The sequence below is a fragment of the Mirounga leonina genome, unplaced genomic scaffold (genome assembly GCF_011800145.1).
Source record: "Mirounga leonina isolate KUSES-001 unplaced genomic scaffold, KU_Mleo_1.0 Mir_170, whole genome shotgun sequence".
In the NCBI taxonomy this organism is placed as follows: domain Eukaryota; kingdom Metazoa; phylum Chordata; class Mammalia; order Carnivora; family Phocidae; genus Mirounga; species Mirounga leonina.
In genome coordinates, this window is record NW_023270433.1 from 19,426,853 (window position 1) to 19,445,533 (window position 18,681).

At 48.1% G+C, this 18,681-nt stretch overlaps 1 protein-coding gene across 3 annotated transcripts in view; it reads right to left on the reverse strand.

The window, feature by feature from the left end:
• The window catches only part of ZNF618 (zinc finger protein 618), a 179,832-nt gene that overhangs the window by 29,231 nt on the left and 131,920 nt on the right, over positions 1-18,681 (reverse strand). For all 3 annotated transcript variants that reach the window (XM_035015994.1, XM_035015993.1, XM_035015992.1), the window contains exons 4-9: positions 18,079-18,156; positions 17,357-17,395; positions 12,449-12,538; positions 11,493-11,528; positions 11,323-11,400; positions 4,216-4,305 (exon numbers count right to left, since the gene is read on the reverse strand). In XM_035015994.1, the coding sequence (XP_034871885.1) occupies positions 4,216-4,305; positions 11,323-11,400; positions 11,493-11,528; positions 12,449-12,538; positions 17,357-17,395; positions 18,079-18,156 (411 nt within the window). The remainder of the gene's footprint in view (positions 1-4,215; positions 4,306-11,322; positions 11,401-11,492; positions 11,529-12,448; positions 12,539-17,356; positions 17,396-18,078; positions 18,157-18,681) is intronic.

An 18,681-nucleotide genomic window follows, 5' to 3' on the forward strand; every position in this document is an offset into this window, starting at 1 on the left:
GATGGGCAAGTGGTGAGTAAGGGATTATAAAAGAACACAAAAAAACTTCAGAGTGATGGATGTGTTTGCTATCTTAATTGCAGTGATGATTTCATGAGTGCATACATAGGTCAAAACTTATCAAACTGTACAATTTAAATATAGGCACTTTATTGTATGACAGTATGCCTCAATACTGTTTAAAAAAAACATCACCAGAGGGGCGCCTGGGTGGCTCAGTTGGTTAAGCGACTGCCTTCGGCTCAGGTCATGATCCTGGAGTCCCGGGATCGAGTCCCGCATCAGGCTCCCTGCTCGTCAGGGAGTCTGCTTCTCCCTCAGACCCTCCCCCCTCTCCTGTTCTCTCTCTCTCTCAAGGAAATAAATAAATAAAATCTTTAAAAAAAAAAAAACATCACCAGAAATATTTATTTTCTTGATTATGACCATCATCAACAAACCACTGATATTCATGGGGCACGGCTAATTCTAGGACTGTAGTTCCCTACCCTTAAGTCAGTTTTGGGAGTGATATTAAAAACTATGTAAAGGGGCACCTGGGTGGCTCAGTCGTTAAGCATCTGCCTTCGGCTCAGGTCACGATCCCAGGGTCCTGGGATCGAGCCCCGCATCAGGTTCCCTGCTCTGTGGAAAGCCTGCTTCTCCCTCTCCTACTCCCCCTGCTTGTGTTCCCTCTCTTGCTGTCTCTCTCTCTGTCAAATAAATAAAATAAAATCTAAAAACCAGGTAAAATCCTGGGGAATTTTAGATAGAAGTGATCAGAAAGTATGTTCTTGAAAGCAACTCTGTATACAAACTACCCTAGGTCTTAAAGTAATTTGGATACCTTTCCAAGAAAAAGAAGTTTCACAGAAGAAGTCACTCACTAGGCAAAGAGGAAATATCCTAACATTGTAAGTTTCTTCAGTTCATTTCATAGTTGGGACTCTCTGATAGTTTTGATGTGTTTTAATAAAGTATAGGCATGGTGATTTATTTAAGAACAATGACAATAAGGGTGCCTGAATGGCTCAGTCGGTTAAGCGTCTGCCTTTGGCTCAGGTCATAATCCCAGAGTCCTCCCTTGCTTGGCAGGGAGCCTGCTTCTCCCTCAGCCTTTGCCTGCTGCTCCCTCTGGTTGAGCTCTCTCTGTCAAATAAATAAATAAAATCTTAAAAAAAAAACAACAACAACAACAACAACAAATCAATCCATGTAATATACCATATTACCAGAATAAAAGAATCCTAGAATCATCTCAATAGATGGAGGAAAAAAGATAAAAATGATTTATGACAGAAAATTTCAGTAAACTAGAAATAAAAGGTAACCTCCTCAACTGATAAAGGGCATTTATAAAAACCTACTTCAGCAAATGTAATACTAACTGATGAAAATGATCACTGTTCATGGTGAAAAACTGAAATTTTTTTTTATTAGGAAAAAGGCAGAAATACTCAATTCTTCTATTCCACAATGTACTGGAGGGTCCTAGTATAGTGAAATGAAAAAAAGAAGAAGAAGAATACAGACTGGAAAGAAAGAAGTAGAGCTATCTTTATTGGTAGATGAAATCAGTAGGTACAAGGAAAATCCTAAGAAATTGACAAAAAAGCTATTAGGACTAGTTCACTATTAGTGAACTTAGCAAAATTTCAGGACACAAAATCAATACACAAAAATTTTGTTTTTATGTAACAGCAACAAGTAATTGGACAACTAAAAATCATAGTAGCAAAAAACATAAAGTACTCAGAGATAATTTCATGAAATATGTCTAAGACTTCTACTCTGAAAAATATAAACTATTGCTGAGAAAAAAAGACCTTACTTGGAGAGATATACCATATTCATGGATTGGAATACCCAGTATTATTATGATGTCTATTCTCTCTAAATTGGTCTATAGATTCAGGGTAATCCTAAACAGAATCCCAGTTGGATTTTTTTTAGAAACTGGAAATTAGAAATTCCCCTAACATTTATATGGGAGAGCAAAGTTACTAAAATTGACCAATATTCTATTAAAAGGACAAAGTTGAAAAACCAAGAGTACCTGAATTTAAGATTTACTATAAAACTCCAGTAAATAAGACCATATTGGCATAAACATAGATAAACAGACTGACAAAACAGAAATAAACTCATATATACTTATGCATGCATCTGATTTTCAACAAAGGTTGCAATGCAATGGGGGAAAGAACAACTTTTAACAAATGATGGAACAACCAGATCTCCATATGGGAAGAAATGAATCTCAACTCCTATCTCTCACCATTCACAGTTAACTTGAAAAGATCACAGACCTAAATCCAAAGGCTAAAATTATAAAGCTTCTTTTTTTGTTTTAAGATTTTATTTATTTATTTGACAGAGAGAGACACAGCAAGAGAGGGAACACAAGCGGGGGGAGTGAGAGAGGGAGAAGCAGGCTGAGCAGAGAGCCTGGCGCGGGGTTCGATCCCAGCACCCTGGGATCATGACCTGAGCCAAAGGCAGATGCTTAACGAATGAGCCACCCAGGTGCCCCTAAAATTATAAAGCTTCTAAAAGATAATTAAGGAGAATATCTTCACAATCTTGAGGTAGCTAAGATATTCTGGGTAGGACCCAGACAGTACTAACCATAGAAAAAAATTGATAGATTAGACTTTGTCAAAATAAAAACTATTCATCAAAAGATACTGTATGAAAATCAGAGGGCATGCTGAAGACGGAGCAAATATTCACAGTATATAAGACCTGGATCTAGAATATATAAAGAGAGCTCTTACAATTTAATAATACAAAGACAAACACCCCAACCACAAAATGGGCTAAAGACTTTAGACAATCTGCATAGTAAAGTATACAAATGGCCCATATGCAGATGAAAAAGTGCTCAATGTCATCAGTCATCAAGAAAATACAAATTAACACCACAATGACCACTACACACTCACAGGAATAGCTAGAATTAAAGAGCCCATCACCTCCAAATGTTGGCAAGAATGTGGAGCAAGTAGAACTCCCATACGTGGCTAGAGGGAGTGCAAGATGCTACATTTTGGAAAATGGTTTGTAAGTTCTTACGAGGTTAAACACTCTCCCCTATGACCTAGCAATTTTACTCCCTGGTGTTTATCTGAGAGAAACAGACACATATGCCCTCAAAAAGCCTCCTACAAACACTTTCATAGCAGCTTCATTCATAAGAGCCTAAAACAGGAAACAACCTTAATGAACAACAAAAGACTAAACCAAATGTGGTATTTTCATAAAATGGAATACTGCTCAGCAGTCAAAAAGAATGAACTGATATATACTACATGTATGAGTCTTAAAGACATTTTGCCACGTGAAAGCAGCCAGATACAAAGAGTATTATTATACGACTCCATTTGTAAGGACTTCTGCAGTCAGTGTAGGTTCTAAATACTCTCATCAGACCCAGGGTCCTCAAGCCCGAGCCCTGGGTACCACCTGAAGCGGTCAAGTCCAGCCCCTAATTCCACACAGAACCCATCGGCGTACAAATCTCCAGATCCGAAGGCCACTGGAGGGGCTGTTTCAGCCTTGGCAAACCAATCCTCTGTTGGATCTAGCCTAAATCTCTCATACCCTCCTTGCCCACATACCTGGGGATCTAAGGATGGAGCCCCCTCTGACACACAGGAGGGAAGCTGTGAAATGAGAAGTTTCAGGAGAATGGAAGGCTGGGATGTCCCACAGGAAGGGCCCTCAGAACTTTTTTCTTCCAGGCCAAGGGAGAAGGGAGAGATTGAAGGCCAGAGACAGGATGGGACCTGCCCAAGGTCACGCAACCCTGCAACCCAGCCGATTAAAACCCAGGGCTTCTGAGTCTTGGCTTAGTGCCCCTTCTAGCTTTCCACCCCTTCCACCACCAAGGGCAAAGAGGCAGCTGTCTTGTCTAGCTGGCCATGGCTTAGCTGCATCACGTGGCCCTGGCTCTCAGGAACCACATGATTCAGAGGTGCTTAGAGGTGCGGACAGGACCACGGAAGGATGTGGATGATCGATGCCCACCCTGAGTCTCCCGATGGCGACTCAGGTTTTCCTGGCTGAAGGATGCGGCCTTCCCAACTATTCCAGCTTCCGCAGTAAGGTGGCCCAGGTCAGACCTGGATACCTGGAGATTGCCCGGGGCCAAGCTCATCTTTGCATTCACCCTCCCCTGGCAAAGCCTCCGCCTAGGGCTGGCCCACCCCTCCCCCAACCAGAGAAGGTACTCACTGATGGGGGCGTGTAAGGCCACGTGCTCCTGGTAGGGCGTGTAGTACTTGTACTGCTTTCCGCAGAATTCACAGGTGTAATTGCCAGTTTCTGTCCAAGGAGAGGAAAGGGTGGGAATGGGCTCCTGACTCCCGTCCAGAAGCAGCAGCATGCTCCCTCCCCTCCGACTCCCCCTCATCCTGGGACCAAGTACAATCAGGAGCCCACTGGAGTCAGACCGCCTGGGTTCAAATCCCAGCTCCTCCATGTCCAGCTGTGTGACCTTGGGCAAATCTCTTAACCTCTCTGTGCCTCAGTTTTCCTATCTGTAAACAGGGGTAATAACAGGACCACCTTCTAGGATTGCTGCGAGGATTAAATTTCTATGTCAAGTGCTTAGAACAGTACCTGGCACACGCGGTTTCTCCAACACTCCACCCCCAGGCCCTGGTGCTCAGGAAATGTGTGGTGACCTGAGCTGACCCCCCAGTGCCAAGATCCCGCTCAGCCCCTTCGCGAGCCCTGCCTTCTGCAATGGCCACACTGGGGTCCCCTCGTCTCCAGGACCTTCCCCGTCCCAAGCACCCCCACCCCCCAGCAGGAGGGGGTCACATCTTCCTCTTGGGTCCCACCAGACTTTATCTTTACCTCTCTTTTGGCACTGCCTAACTTCTTTCTTCTTAAAAATTTCTGATGTAATATTGTTCACTGGGGGAAAATTATAAAATACTGATAAATACAAATACAAAATTTAAAGAGTAAGAGAAATTTCAATCATCTGTCACCCCCGAACAAAGAGGAGCAGCTACCCCTTGGAGGGGGAGCATGCGACCTTGCCATCTGCCCCAGGCCCCAGCCCTCCCTCCCATCTCTTCCAGAACGGGCTTCTCTCCCCCTGACGTCATCTGTCTGGCTCCGGTGGGCCTTGAATTAGCCAGCCCTGATCCATATCCTCTTTGTAACCTGGCGTATTCAATCGACAATACTTTGTGGACATCTTGCTTAGTCAATAAACATCAATCCCTACTGCATTTATTGGCTGCATGGTTCCCCCCGGACTTTGAAATCTGCTGAGCCAGTCTACTACACCAGGGGACGTATGGATTGTTTCAAAATTTTTCCCCTACCAAAAAAAAAAAAAATGCTGTGATCCACATCCCTATAGAAATGTTTGCCCATTTGCTCATTATTTTTCATATCGCTGCAAAGTAAAGATTTAAGCATAACTGTTGCTCGTTATTTCCTCACGATAAATTAAGGGTATGCATTTTTAAGGCTTTTGATAACCACAGCACCAACTACGTATCAAAAAGTTGGGTCAATTTTCATCCCAATCAGAAAGATTTGCCTTATAAGGGGGAACCACACTGCCCTGCTGCTTTCAAGTTCCACTTGTCTGCGTTCTAAGGAAATTGACTATTTTTCACGTTTAATTAACCGCACTTTTTCTTCTGTGACTTTCCCATTTGTGTTCACAGCCGATGTTTCCATTGGTATATTTACCTTTTTTTAATCGCCAAGAACTCCATACATTAAGGACATCAACAATTTTGTTTATATGTTACAAGTATTTTTTCTCAATTTTTTTTTTATTCTGTGTATGGTTTTTCTCTCTCAACATGGACTTAAAACATTTTCATAACTTTTATAACTGATGCACGAACACTGGAAAAGATCTACTATTTGCTGTTCATAGGCTTCAAAGCTGTTAGAGCAACTGTATTAATTGTATTATTCAAACCCTATTTGATCCTATTTGTCCACCCGTTCTATTGAAGACTGAATGTTGTGATCAATCCTTCCATTGTGTCGTACTTCCAAATTTATTTTGTGTATTTAGATGTAATGTTGTCTGATGCATATAAATAAGGCCCATGAGATCAAAATCGTCACTGTTAACTGTAGCCTTCAGAACACGACATTATTTTCTAACACAGTGCTTCTAAAAGGTGTGGTCCCTGGACCAGCAGTATTAGCATCATCGGACAATCGGTGAGAAATGCAAATTCTCAAGACTTCTCCAAGACACACTGAAAGAAAAGTTCTAGGACCAGGATCCAGGAATCTGTGTTTTAAAAGGCCCCCTAGAAAAATCTGACACACAGGAAACTTGAAGAACCACTGCTCAGATATTTAATTACACTGTTGTATTAGTTCGTCTGACATTAGTTATTAATTCTTGATCATTTATAAGAGCCTCCTTTCTCCTTGTTTGCATGCGCCTAAAAACACTTCCCTAAATTTTCTTGGGAAAATTCATTAAAAAGATACTTCGGCAAATGCCACCACAAAATGCTGAGCAAAAGCAATCATGGTTCCTGCCTTCAAGGAGCTTACAGTCTGGAAAAGGAGACAGAAAAATCAAATAATCACACAAACTTAAAAACTGCAACCACAATGGGTGTTCTTAAAGGAGACATTTACAGTGCTATGAAAATCCCAATAGGGAATTCAATTAGTTAAGGAAGCAAGAGGGAGCTCCCTGAGAAAGAGTATATAAGATAAGAAATTATGAGGTATGTCTCTAATAAACCATTATTTCAAATTAACTGGAGAACCTTTGTCTTCTAATAAAAGAGATTATGCCATTTCCTTTTATTGCTATAACTGACTTGGTTTTACTTGTTCTGTGTTTTGATTCCTTTATTTTTTTCATGTTCTACCCTTTCTAGTTTGTTTCCTTCGTTTTCTGTTGTTTGATTCAGGAAATCTTTTCTCTGCCTTTCCGTTATTCTCCAATATTCCATTATTTTCCAATATTCTCCTTTGTCTGTTTTACACAGCATGTAAGATACATCTGTCTGTTACAGTTAAGCAGAAAATGACGTTTTCAAGTCTATTACCATGGAGAAAGGTAGCTTAACTCCATGCTTCTCAAACTTCAGCAGGTTTGAGAATCATCTAGAAGGGCGGTTACAACACAGATTGCCCGGCTCCGCCCCAGAGATTCCGATTCCATGGGTCTGGGGTGAAGCCTAAGAATTTACTTTTCTGATAAGCTTCCAGGAAATGGTGCTGCTGCTGGTCTAGGGCCCACACTATGGGAAGGACTGCTTTAATCTACTCTACCGTATCCTTCACCTATTCCTTCCTTCGCGTGTTCTTACAAGTCGTTTTTAATACTGTAGAATGATCTTTGTCTTTTGCATTCAATTTTGTAATCATATTCACATTTTAAACTTATCTCTAGTTTATCTGGTTTTAACACTGACCACAAGTCCTCCTGTGCTATGAATTCATTCCTCACAACTGTAGTGTATTTTAGGAATTTTTTGAAGATGGGTACACGGGGAAAATAGTGTTTTTTCAAGCCCTCACTTTTCCCTTTACTCATAAATTACAATCTGTCTAGATATAAAATTCTTAGGTTGTAATCTACGTTTCCCATCAAAACATATTCCATTATCTTTTGGCACTGAGTACTGTGCAGAAGTCTGAGGCAAGTCCCCTTGGATTCATCTGTTAATAATGGCCTTTTCTTATGCCTGGATGCCTCCATGTTTTTTTCCTTCATATTTATAGTTTTAAAAAGTCACAAAGATCTACGGAATTATGCGTCTCTTTATATTGAGGAAGATTATAGCCCAATCATCTGTCATCCCCTGACATATGGTGAGCCCTTAAATCAGCATACATGGTCTGCCTTTAGCAAATCTTTCTTCTATTGTATCTTTGGAGCATTGCTTCTGTCCCACTGGTACAATTATCTGGAACTGGCTCCCCAGGCTCCATAGTTAGCTTGTTTTCCCCTTGTTCTCTTGATCTGTTCAGGTTTCTCCTCCCCATAATTAATTCCATTTCTGCAGATCAACTCTGCTCTTTACTACGCACAATGTAGGTTTTAATTCTCTTTTCTGTTTCTCTGCAGTCCTTCACCTCACTCCTTTCTCTGCCTCTTCATTTTATCCTGCTGCTCTGTCACTGGACAATTTCAGGCTCCTCTCTCACAGGGGTCATGGTATGGACTGAACCGTGGCCCCCACCCCACCCCCAAAGTCAACTGTTGATGCCCCACCTCCCCATGTGATGGTGTTTGGACATGGGGCCTGTGGTAGGTAACTGGGCTGAGAGGAGGTCATGAGGGTAGGGCCCTCATGACTGGATTAGTGCCCTTGTAACAAGAGGCACCAGGGAGCTTGCTTGCATCAGTCTCCCACCATGTGAGGGGCACAGATGGAAGGTGGCCATCCCCAAGTCAGGAAGAAGGTTCTCACCAGAACCTTGACCAGGCTGGCACTTGGACCTTGGACTTCCAGCCTCCAGAACTGTGAGAAAATAAAGCTGTTTAAGTCATCCAGTCTGGCACTTTGTTATGACAGTCCAAGCAGACTAAGAGAAGTCATATTTTCTTAGATTCAGTTGTGGCGGTCAAACAGAATTTTCTTCTAGATTTTGTAGTAAGTCATTTTTAGAGGTATGCTTTTCCTCCGAGTCTCCTAAATTCTGTCTTGTTAGGTGGAATTTTTACAGTTTCACACTTTGGGTTTTTTTCTTTTAATTTCAAAGTTTTTCAAGTTACTCATCCTTAGTCACATATAAAAATCGAGTAAACTATAGATGATCCAGACTTACTGTTTTCAGTAGACATGAGTGAACTGTTCTTGAGCCTCCCATTATCACGGCAGTAAATTATCATGGCAGACCACTATCATGGTAGTAATTCTCAGATCTGCAGCTGGACAGCAGGCTGACACGCAGGACCCCTGTGACCAACTGTCTCCTTCTAGAAGGATTCTTCTGCTGTCATGGCTCCAGCTTCCTCCTCCCTAAGTACCTAACTCCCCAATTTGCTCAGGCTCAGCTCCCGGCATGCACTGCTTCTGGGGATTTCCTCTTCCGGGACCCACAAAGCTCTACCTGTGGCCAAAGTCCCTTTGTGGGGCTCTGTGCCTCTCATGACTCCTCTTACTCTACAGCTTGTCATTTTTAGGGTTCTGTGACCTTGGCCTGCTTGAAACCCAAGATGCAGCACTCTTATCTCATAAGGCAGCTCCTGAGTGGTAACAGGAGATGCTCACACTATTCTAGCAATCTCAGTTTCAAAAGGTCAAGCTGGGAGCATGCAGGGAGCCAAACCCAGTTCTGTTTTCTCAATGCAATTCCCAACTGTGTATGATGTGTGACAATTCCTCCCAGATCCTAGCACTGGTCGTCTGCCCAACTCAGTTACTGATATACGGAACAAGTTTCATCTAGTTCTACATGTAGTGAGTTTTCTTGTCATCAGCCCATTCTTGAGTTAAGGAAACGGTGGATTAGGGAGATCATAAAGCGTGTAGGATGTCAAGCAGGTATGAAGTGTAGAGCGGGGGTTTCATAGGTGGGATGCTCTAAAGCTCCCAGTCTTGGCCATTTCTTGGCAACATCACTCATTTGTTACGCCCTGAATACAAGCCAGGGGCTGGGCTAGTCCCTTCCTGCATGCATCCTCCAGCGGCCTTACAGAACAGAGAGATGTTCTCATCCCCAACTTCCAGATGAGTCAAAGGACACTAAGAAGGGGTAAGTGGCTAGTCAACTGGTGAAGTCAGCATTCAAACCCGTGCCTGACTCCAATTCTATTTTCATAATTACGATGCTAAGGATGGAAGGGCAGGGCTAACCCGGGGGCAGCGGACCGGCAGTTCTGAGATGGCAGGTCACAGATCCCACTGTCCCCATCCTGTAACTGTCTATAATTGTCCATCACAGAACAGGGCTCACTCGCAGGTGGGTTTCGCCACAGTTTAACTTTTAGCAGTTTTAGCGTTGAGGGCTTCCTTATTTTCTTCAAGAGAGAGAAACTGGACACATGCGCATAGTAAACTTGACAAGTACTGCACTAACCACTTCACAGAGACTCTTCCAACCCCAGTCTCCTGAGTGCTTAAGAGTTCAAAGAAAGCAATGACCCAGTCAACGCATTCCAAAGGTCAGGGCCAAGCTCCACCCTGTGAGGAACACCTCCAGCTTCGCTGTTTTTCCTGCCCTAAGATGTCCTCATGCATTCATTCAATGTTTGCATGTGTATTTTTGCAAGCTACCCGAAATCCTTATTGTAATGAGGCACAGTCAACAAAGGTCTTTTCTTGCTGGGTGGTAAGCGAGAGGAGGAGGAATGCAAATTCCTGAAGGGCTGGACCAGGCACCTCTCACTGGCTGACTCCACCCAATCCATTCTTCTAGAAACAGCCAAAATGGTCTTCCTACTAAAATGTGAATCTGATCAAGTCCCTTCCCCACTTGGGAAACTCTCTAGCTCACTTCCCTCAGAAGGAAGTCTAGATGCCTTCCTCTGGCATCCAAGGCTAAGACCCGAACTCAGAAACTGATTGGCCTTCCAATTCCCTAGAACAAGAGCTGCTCTCCTACCTTCACCCCGTGATTCAAGAGCTCATTCCCCACCCTGGTCCCCAAAGCAGGAGCCTCCCTGCTTCCCAGGGCTGATCAGGTGCTTCCCCGGCCCCCATGGCTCCCTGTGCTGCAGGTCATGCTCTAACTATCTGCGCACTGACCTACTGCCCCCTTCCTGTGCCAAGTACCCAAAGGCAGGGCCACAACGGCTTCACCCACTGTGTCCTCCCCACACTCCACGCACGTGCGCTGAGAACAGGCAGCAGGTGTGGCGCCTGCCCTCAGGGGTTTCATGGGACAAGGACAGATTGTCCATGTGGCTCCCTTGGATGGCTTCATTTGCCGATGAACCCCTTCATTCGCGGATGATGACAACAAGGGTTATTTTCCGAGCACCTATTATGTACCAGGCACTGTGCTAATAGGTGATTTACATTCACGATCTCATTTAATCCCCCAACAAACCTTCGGGGAAATGTAGTCCTCATTGACAGGTGAGGAGCCGAGGCTCAGGACGGCTAACAGACCACCAGGCACCAAGCATGTGCTACACTCACTGCCCTGACCTTGACCCTGTGCTGCTCTGCTGCTCCTCAAAAGCTGAAGTCCTAACTAAGACTGGCCCATGTGACAGGTGGCAAAGTGAGGTGTAAGGAAGCCAGCGATCACTGGCCAGTAGCACCGTTGCGGGATGAGTGAAGTCACCCCCTTCCAGTGGCAAGACTCACCCCGCCCCCCTCAGCTGGCCCCCAGCTGTCTCCCCACCCAGCCCACCCCCAGAAGAGGCCCGCATACTTGGCCCAATTTTCTGGAATGGTTCCGGGGGCTCCTCCTTCACCTCGTCAGTGGCCACAACACCTTGGTCGAAGGGGTCTGTGGGAGAACACACAGCCCTTAGCGCCCTGGTGACCAGGTCTTGGGAGCCCAGGCGGGGACAGGGAGGTGGGCAGTTAGCAAGGACTTACCTGCCCGATTCTCGGGGGCCCCTTCCACACTAAACACTGCGCCCGGGTGGGAGGCAGCAGCCGCAGAAGGAAAGAAGCAAACAGGAGCCCTGTTAGTCCCTGCCCACAGCTGCCTCTGCCCAACGCTCCCAGCCTCTCTGGGACCCAGGAGAGCCGCCGTAGCCAGCGTGGACACCCCAGAAAACCAGCGGCCACAGGACGGCACATCCCAACCAGGATGCAGCCCATGCCTCTGTTCCTCATCCTCCCCATGGGCTAGGGCCCAACCCAGAAGAGGGCAGATGCTATCTGCCCGGCCTGTTTCTGGATCCTGTTTCTGGATCCCTGCAGCCACTCTAGAGTGCCAGGACAGGAGAAAAAGAGGAAGAGACCAGTTAGGAGAAAAAGAGAGGATGAGAAGAAGGACAAGCCAGTGGCAATGGGCAGCAGGGCCTGGCTGTCACAGCTTGCGACAGGCTGGGGTGCAGAGCGAGAGAGGAAGCCCCCTCGATCCTTTCCAGGTCCAAGACCCTATTTCTAGGCTTGAGAGTCTAAAAATAAATTACCTAAATTTATGGTTCTAATTTCTAACTCTATAACCTAAGATGCTAAAATATCATCATTCATTTTAAAAAACTGGTTTAATTTCATCAGAGCATGTGAATACTCAGTACAAAATTGTAAAATGCATCGATATGAAATTGCTGAAATTCGACGGATTCTGACCTACCAAAATGGCAATTTCACTTGGGCTACCCTAATCAGAAGAATATATGGAGTATGACGGGGACCTTCTCTTTCCCAGAATCCTCAAGGGTCGGTCACTCGCCTCATGGTCTGACTGCTGCCTGTCCTTCCTCTGGGTGGGAGGAGAGAGGGGACAATTGGTGGTTGGAGGGGGGAGCCAGATGAGCAGCCCTGGTGCCAGGGGTGGGGGTGGGGGTGCTCCCCTTCACAGAGCGAGGGGCCCGACTCACCATCCACGGCGTGCAGGTCCCGGTGCTCCTGGAAACAGCTGTAGTACTTATACTTTTTCCCACAGATGTCACACGTGTACCTGAAATTGTCTGTGGGGGATGGAAAGACACAGGCAGTTACCAGGACTTTGGACTCTTGGGCTGGGGATTTTTTGGGGGGCCAGCTCATCTGCCTTAGAAGCCAACATGGGACTAGGCCACACCGACCCCAACCAGTGACCCGTGGACAGTCTGTCCCGGGAGTGTTAGGGGTTCTCTACACAAGGAGATACGAGAGCCCTGAAGCAACGTTCAAACCAAACCCCAATCCCACTCTGGGTGAGCCGAGCGCCTAAGCTCCCCCCCACCACCCTTGAGGTTACAAGAGAGTAACGGTCACTGCACCTACTATTTCCTGGCGCTGCATGCGCAAGGGGCCAGGCCGGGCACTTCGTCTGCCTTTCCTCCGTTGGTCCTTGTGACCAAGGCAGGAAGTCGTAACCCACTGAACACACGTGTAGACGGAGGATCAGAAGGGACCTGTCCCAAGCCCCACAGCGAGGAGGGCCTGTGACAGGCAGCTTCCCAATGACCCTGGCCTCCTGGCGTACACACCCGTGTCATCCCTTTGCTTTGAGCCTGAGCGGGACCTAGGGATTTGCTTCTAATGAAGGGAACGTGATAAAGTGATGGGATGTCATTTCTGAGGCTAGGTTACAAAAGACCGTGACTTTCGTCTCGCTCACACTGCCTCGCTCTTACGGGCTGCCCCAGAGAGAGAGCCATATGGCAGCCTCCAGGGAACAGCCAGTGGGGAAGTGAGGCCCTCAGTCCCACAGCTTGGAAAGGACCCAGCCTGCTAACAGCCACGTGAGTGTTGAAGCAGTTCCTTCCCTGGCTGAGCCTTAAGAGGAAACCACAGCCCTGGCCCACACCTCCCCTGCCCCAGGAGCCCCACAGCCAAAGGACCCTGGGAAATCACACCCAAGGTCTGACCACACAAATCGAGATAACCAATGTTCGTTTAAGTCATTCAGTCTTGGGGATATGTGTTACACGGCGAGAGCTAACAAATACAGGGCCAGAGTCTGGATGATCCCTAGGTCTTTCCAAATTCTGAGGCCAGACCCACTCAGGACACTGCTCTCACCACGCACTGGCATGGACCTCCTGTGTGTATTCCTTGGGCAGATCTAGGGATGGTCCATTGACCCCCATGTTCCTGACGAGGCCCCGCACAGGGAGACTGAATGGCTTGCTCAAGGCTGCACAGTGGGGCGAGGAACAGCCAAGATTCAAATGTTCACTTAACTCCATGCCATAGCTAAGTCAGGGCACATGGCCCTTCTCGGTCTGCATAAGCTACCTTCCACTCCTGACTGACGCACCAGGCCTCTGGCCCTTCTTCTGCTCCCCAGCACTCAAACACAGGACTGGATGAGACTCCCTCCATCCCAAGGTTGCCAGGCAATTCTACAGGAAGGTTTCTGGTCCCTGCTTAGCTCAACTTAGGGGCACAGATGACATCAGCCTTCTCCTTGCCTCTGCCCATCATCTCTTCCACTGCACCTGCAGGCTCTCAAAGTCCCCAGGGCCACAGAGATTAACTGGTCCCCAAGCGAGGTGCACACAGCGTCAGCACACACAGTCCTTCTGAGGGTCTGGGGACCAGGCCCTGCCGCCTCCATGCCCACCCCTGAACCAGCCAGGCAGCAGTGGGGGGAGGTGGGAGGGTGTGGAGGAGGAGAGACCTGGTTCTGCTCTGCCTCACTCAGACTGTCAGCTCAGCAAGTGCGGACCCTACCTCGGGGTTCAGCTTCTCTTCTTTTCCCCCTAATCTGAGGGGATAGGAGGGTCATAATGAGCTGATTCCCATGGCTTGTTCCAGGCTGGCCATTCTAGGATTCCAAGCCTGGCTCCAGCTTCAATCCAGCCTAGACAATAACCACCACCACACGCCCCATCATGTCCCATCTGGACTGTAATTCTCTCTCGGTACTGGACACTGGGGAACACACCTGAAGAAGTCAAGGCCATCCAGGGTCTGGCTCCAGACAAGTCCCTGCCCCTGAAACGCCTCTCCCCTACTGGCTAGTGCTGGTCGCCCTCCACAGCTTCTGGAAACACCGTCTCACCTCTGCTCACACAGCCCCTCCTACCACCTCCAAGAAAATGAGAACCCCCAGCTTTCTGCCACTGAGAAGCGTCATCCCCCTGCTCTGCGGAATCCCACCCCACTCCTTCTCAACACGCATGGGGACCACACTCCCGGACCCACCTAAGGCAGGAGGAGTAGATTAGGACAAAAGACTTATCCGCAAAGGAAAAAAGGCAAAATGATCTTTCTGTCAATGAAACCACATTTTCAGAGCCTCCAAGAGAGCTCAGAAACTCTAGGAATGGCACTGCGAATCAGTCTGGGGGGACAGGCTCTGGAGTCAGGCTGCCTGACTCCAACCCGGCTCGGCCACCAACCAGTCTGACTAACACTGGACACACTCCCGAACTGCTGCACCTCGGTTTTCTCATCTGCAAAATGGGAACGATAGTACCTTCATCTCCCAGAGTTGTAATAAAGAATGAGAGAGCACAATGCCTCAGAGACAACAAATACTTGGTAAACGTTACCTAACACTGTTTCGGAAAGGGAATCAATGTAACAGCAGGAAGAGAACTGGACGTGGAGCTAATCTTTTATTTTCTTAGCTAAGAGATGGGTGACTGGGCATATGCCTCCATTTCGGACTGTACAATTTTTCTAACAACTAAATCAAAGACCCTGGACTAGAAGGCGGGAGGCCCGGTTTCTAGGCCCACCTCCACCACTAACAAGTTCCACTGAGTTCTCTCTGGGACTCAGTGTCCTCATCTGCAAAATAGGTAGGCTGGACTTGGTAGTATTCTCGACACAACGCTTTTGGCTCCAGGGCTCCACGGTCAGGCTCCTGTCACGAGGACGCCAGGCTTTCTGAGCAGGCGCTGCTGGCCTGGGTCAGGGTAGGGGTGCAGGACTGAGAATAAAATAAAGCACAGTGGCCGTGGGGAGAAAACTCCCTAGGGAGGAAGGCAAAAGTGATGGAAAGACTAAAAATACCCCCAGTGACAGTCCTCTACAGCCAGTGGGCCTCCGGGAACCATGGAAGCCAGAACACAATGGATCATTGAGGGGCTGCCAGAGAAGCCAGGGGCCCAGAATAGCCAAAGAAGGAAAGATAAATAGAAAAGATCTTTAAATGTGTGGCTGACCACAGGCAAACCACAGGAGCCTGAAGAGAAGGAAGCTTCTGAAGGAGAAGGGAGCCAGGGGCTAGGCTGGGGCAGGGCTCAGGGAGGAGGGACAGGCTTACACCGCTTCCTAGCCAGGGTCCTCCGGCAGGTGTCAGGCCTAAGTGAGCCTCAGAACGTCTAGAACACGGAATCTTAGCCTGCCCTGCCTGCCTCTCATGTGATGTGGGAATCCAAGGAGAGAATGGATGGGAAAGGGCCTCAGAAGAAATGCTTTCTGGACCGAGTACAATTAAGGCCCTGCGTTGGCCCACACACCTCCTCAATCTGCTTTGTTATGGAATTTTTTTTGCGGGGGGGGGGGGGGGGGGGGGAGGAGATCACGTTTATTATTTTTAAAAACCTTTTATGGAAGGAAGAATAGGGGTTGAAAAACTACAGCCTGCCCACCCTCTGTTTTGGTGAAAAATTCGTTTCCATATCATCTCCGGCTATGTTCATGCTACGTGGCAGAGCGGAATGGTGGGGACAGAGATGTCTGGCCTGCAACGTCTAAAATCCTGACTATCTGGTCCCTACCAAAGAGTCTGCTGACCCCGATGCAGAAAACTGTTCAGCTCCTTCAATTTTCATAAACCAGAAACACCTTCCCAAGGATAACCATGATTTCTTCCAGCACGAATCACTCTCCCAATTTTGTACTTCCTGTACACAGATCTTAGAGGAGGGGCTCTTGTGTTGGGCTCCTTTTGCTAGCCTTGTGTTTGTGCGTAATCCACATTGCTGTGTGTAGCCATACATCATTCCGTCTCCCTGCTTCATGCGAACACACCACGACTGATCTGTCCATTCGCCTAGCACTGGGCACTCAGGTGGTTTCTGGTCTGGGGCTTTCAACAGTGCTGCTAAGAATATCCTAGTTCCCAGGCGCCTGGGTGGCTCATTCCACTGAACGTCTGCCTTCGGCTCAGGTCATGATCCCAGGGTCCCGGGATCGAGCCCCACGTCGGGGTCCCAGCTTCCTGCTCAGTGGGGGGTCTGCTTCTCTCTGCCCCTTCCCCATGCTTGTGCTCTCACCCGCTCTCTCTCTCTCTCTCAAATAAATAAAATCTTAAAAAGAAAAAAAGAATATCCACTTCCCATCTTTTGGTGGACATGTGCACATGGTTCTGTTGGGGATACACCTGTGAGTAGATGGCTAGGTTCTGGACCTCAGGTTCTTTGGGCGGGGAGAGGTTCCAGCCCCGTCTACACCCATCTGGCTTCTTCTGAGGCCCGTGGGTTTAGATCTGGGGGCAGGGCAAGCAGAACGCTGTCCTCAGATGGCAAGGCCCTGTGAGGCCCAGGCTGGGGTAGCGCACCCAGAGATTAGCGCCCATGGGTGCTCTTGAGAAAAGCCTCGGAAGTAGCATTTCCCAAACATCAGCCCCGAGTTTGCCAGTGAGGGACCCTGGGAAGTGTACCACAAAGAAACATGTTCATCTTAGCAGAATTCAAGCTTCCCCAGGTTATTTGGCCAGAGAACCCCTTACTGATAGAACATGTCTTAGCTTCCCCAGGATGTGTGCCATGAACACACTTTGGGAAAGGCTGCTCTGAGGTACCATCCTACAACATCATAAAGACCCTCTGGCCCCAAAGCCTGAACCCACAGGCCCCTTGGGACAGTCCCGAGGGGGACAAGAGCAAGGGGAAAATACTCACTGCCTTGGGAGGCTCCCTCCCCTGAGGTGGCTTCCGTGTCTGCAAAAAAGAGAAAAATGAGAAGTGAGCGGACTGGACCCATGGCGTGGCCAGTGCCAAAGAGCGAGAGGAGCGGGGGCAGCCGGTGATCCCACCACAACGTGCCCAGGACACTCTGTGCCCATTCACGGCCCCTCCCTGTGCCCCCTGCCATCAGTCAGGCCCAGACCCATTGCCCTTCCTCCCTGTCCCCTCAGCCTCCTCCTCTTCAGAATGGAGACAGCGCCCTGCCCCCACTCCCAGGGCTGCCGGGAGGAGCACACAAGAGGACATGTGAGCACCTTCCCTGCAGGGGCCGCTCACACCACACGGCACTGATGCACCCTGGGAGGAAGTGGGCCCGTGTGGAGCACGCAGGGGCAAGGGTGGCAAAAGCCTGGCAGCATGTCCTCCCAACGCCCCCATTGGCCCTGTGTGCTCTCCCAAGTAAGGAGGCCTCTTCTCTCCACCTGGGTCTCCACCCTACTGCAGACAGAGTGAGAGGACTGGCGCTCTGGTGTGTGTGTGTGCGGGGGTGGGGGGGTCCTGGGGTCATCCACAGGCCAGGCAGAGAATGGGTGGGGGGTCCTGAGGTCATCCACAGGCCAGGCAGAGAATGGGTGGGGGGGTCCTGGGGTCATCCACAGGCCAGGCAGAGAATGGGGAGGTGTGGCCCTCGGCTCTGCCCCAGAGATGCCACGCACCTCGGTGTGCCCGTACGTGGGTCTGGAAACAGTTGTAATACTTGTACTTCTTGCCACAGATTCCACACTCATAGGATCCTGGAAAACAGGAAAGAAAGGGACAGCTCAGTCAGTACCCAACCCGTGCAACTATGAGGTCCCAGGACCCACAGTGATGCCCCCAAGTGTCACGAACTCCATGACAGGGGGCAGGGGTCACCCAGTGGGCTGTCTTAGTCCCAGCAAGCAGGGAAGCAGCAAGGACCGGCAGACACAGCCCCGAGCTGGAAGTCAGGAGCCCGGGGTCTAGTTCCAAGTTTCTGCCCCAACTCTCTAAGTGACCTCGGGCAAGTCACTTCCCATCTCTGGGGCTCAGTTTCCAAATCTGTTAAGATGGAGAAGACAGCTCCTTCTTATACTTGTTCCTTGAGAGGAAAAAGGAAATGAACATAAAAGTGCTCTTTCAAACTAAGGAATAAATGGCAGCCATGGAAGGAAATCAACATGCATTCAAGTAACTTCTACCTTTCCTCCTTGCCAGGATGGGACAGAGGTTAAGAGGACAGTCTTTGAACCAGATGGATCTGATCCCCGTTCCTGTTCTGCCACTTACCAGCATCATGC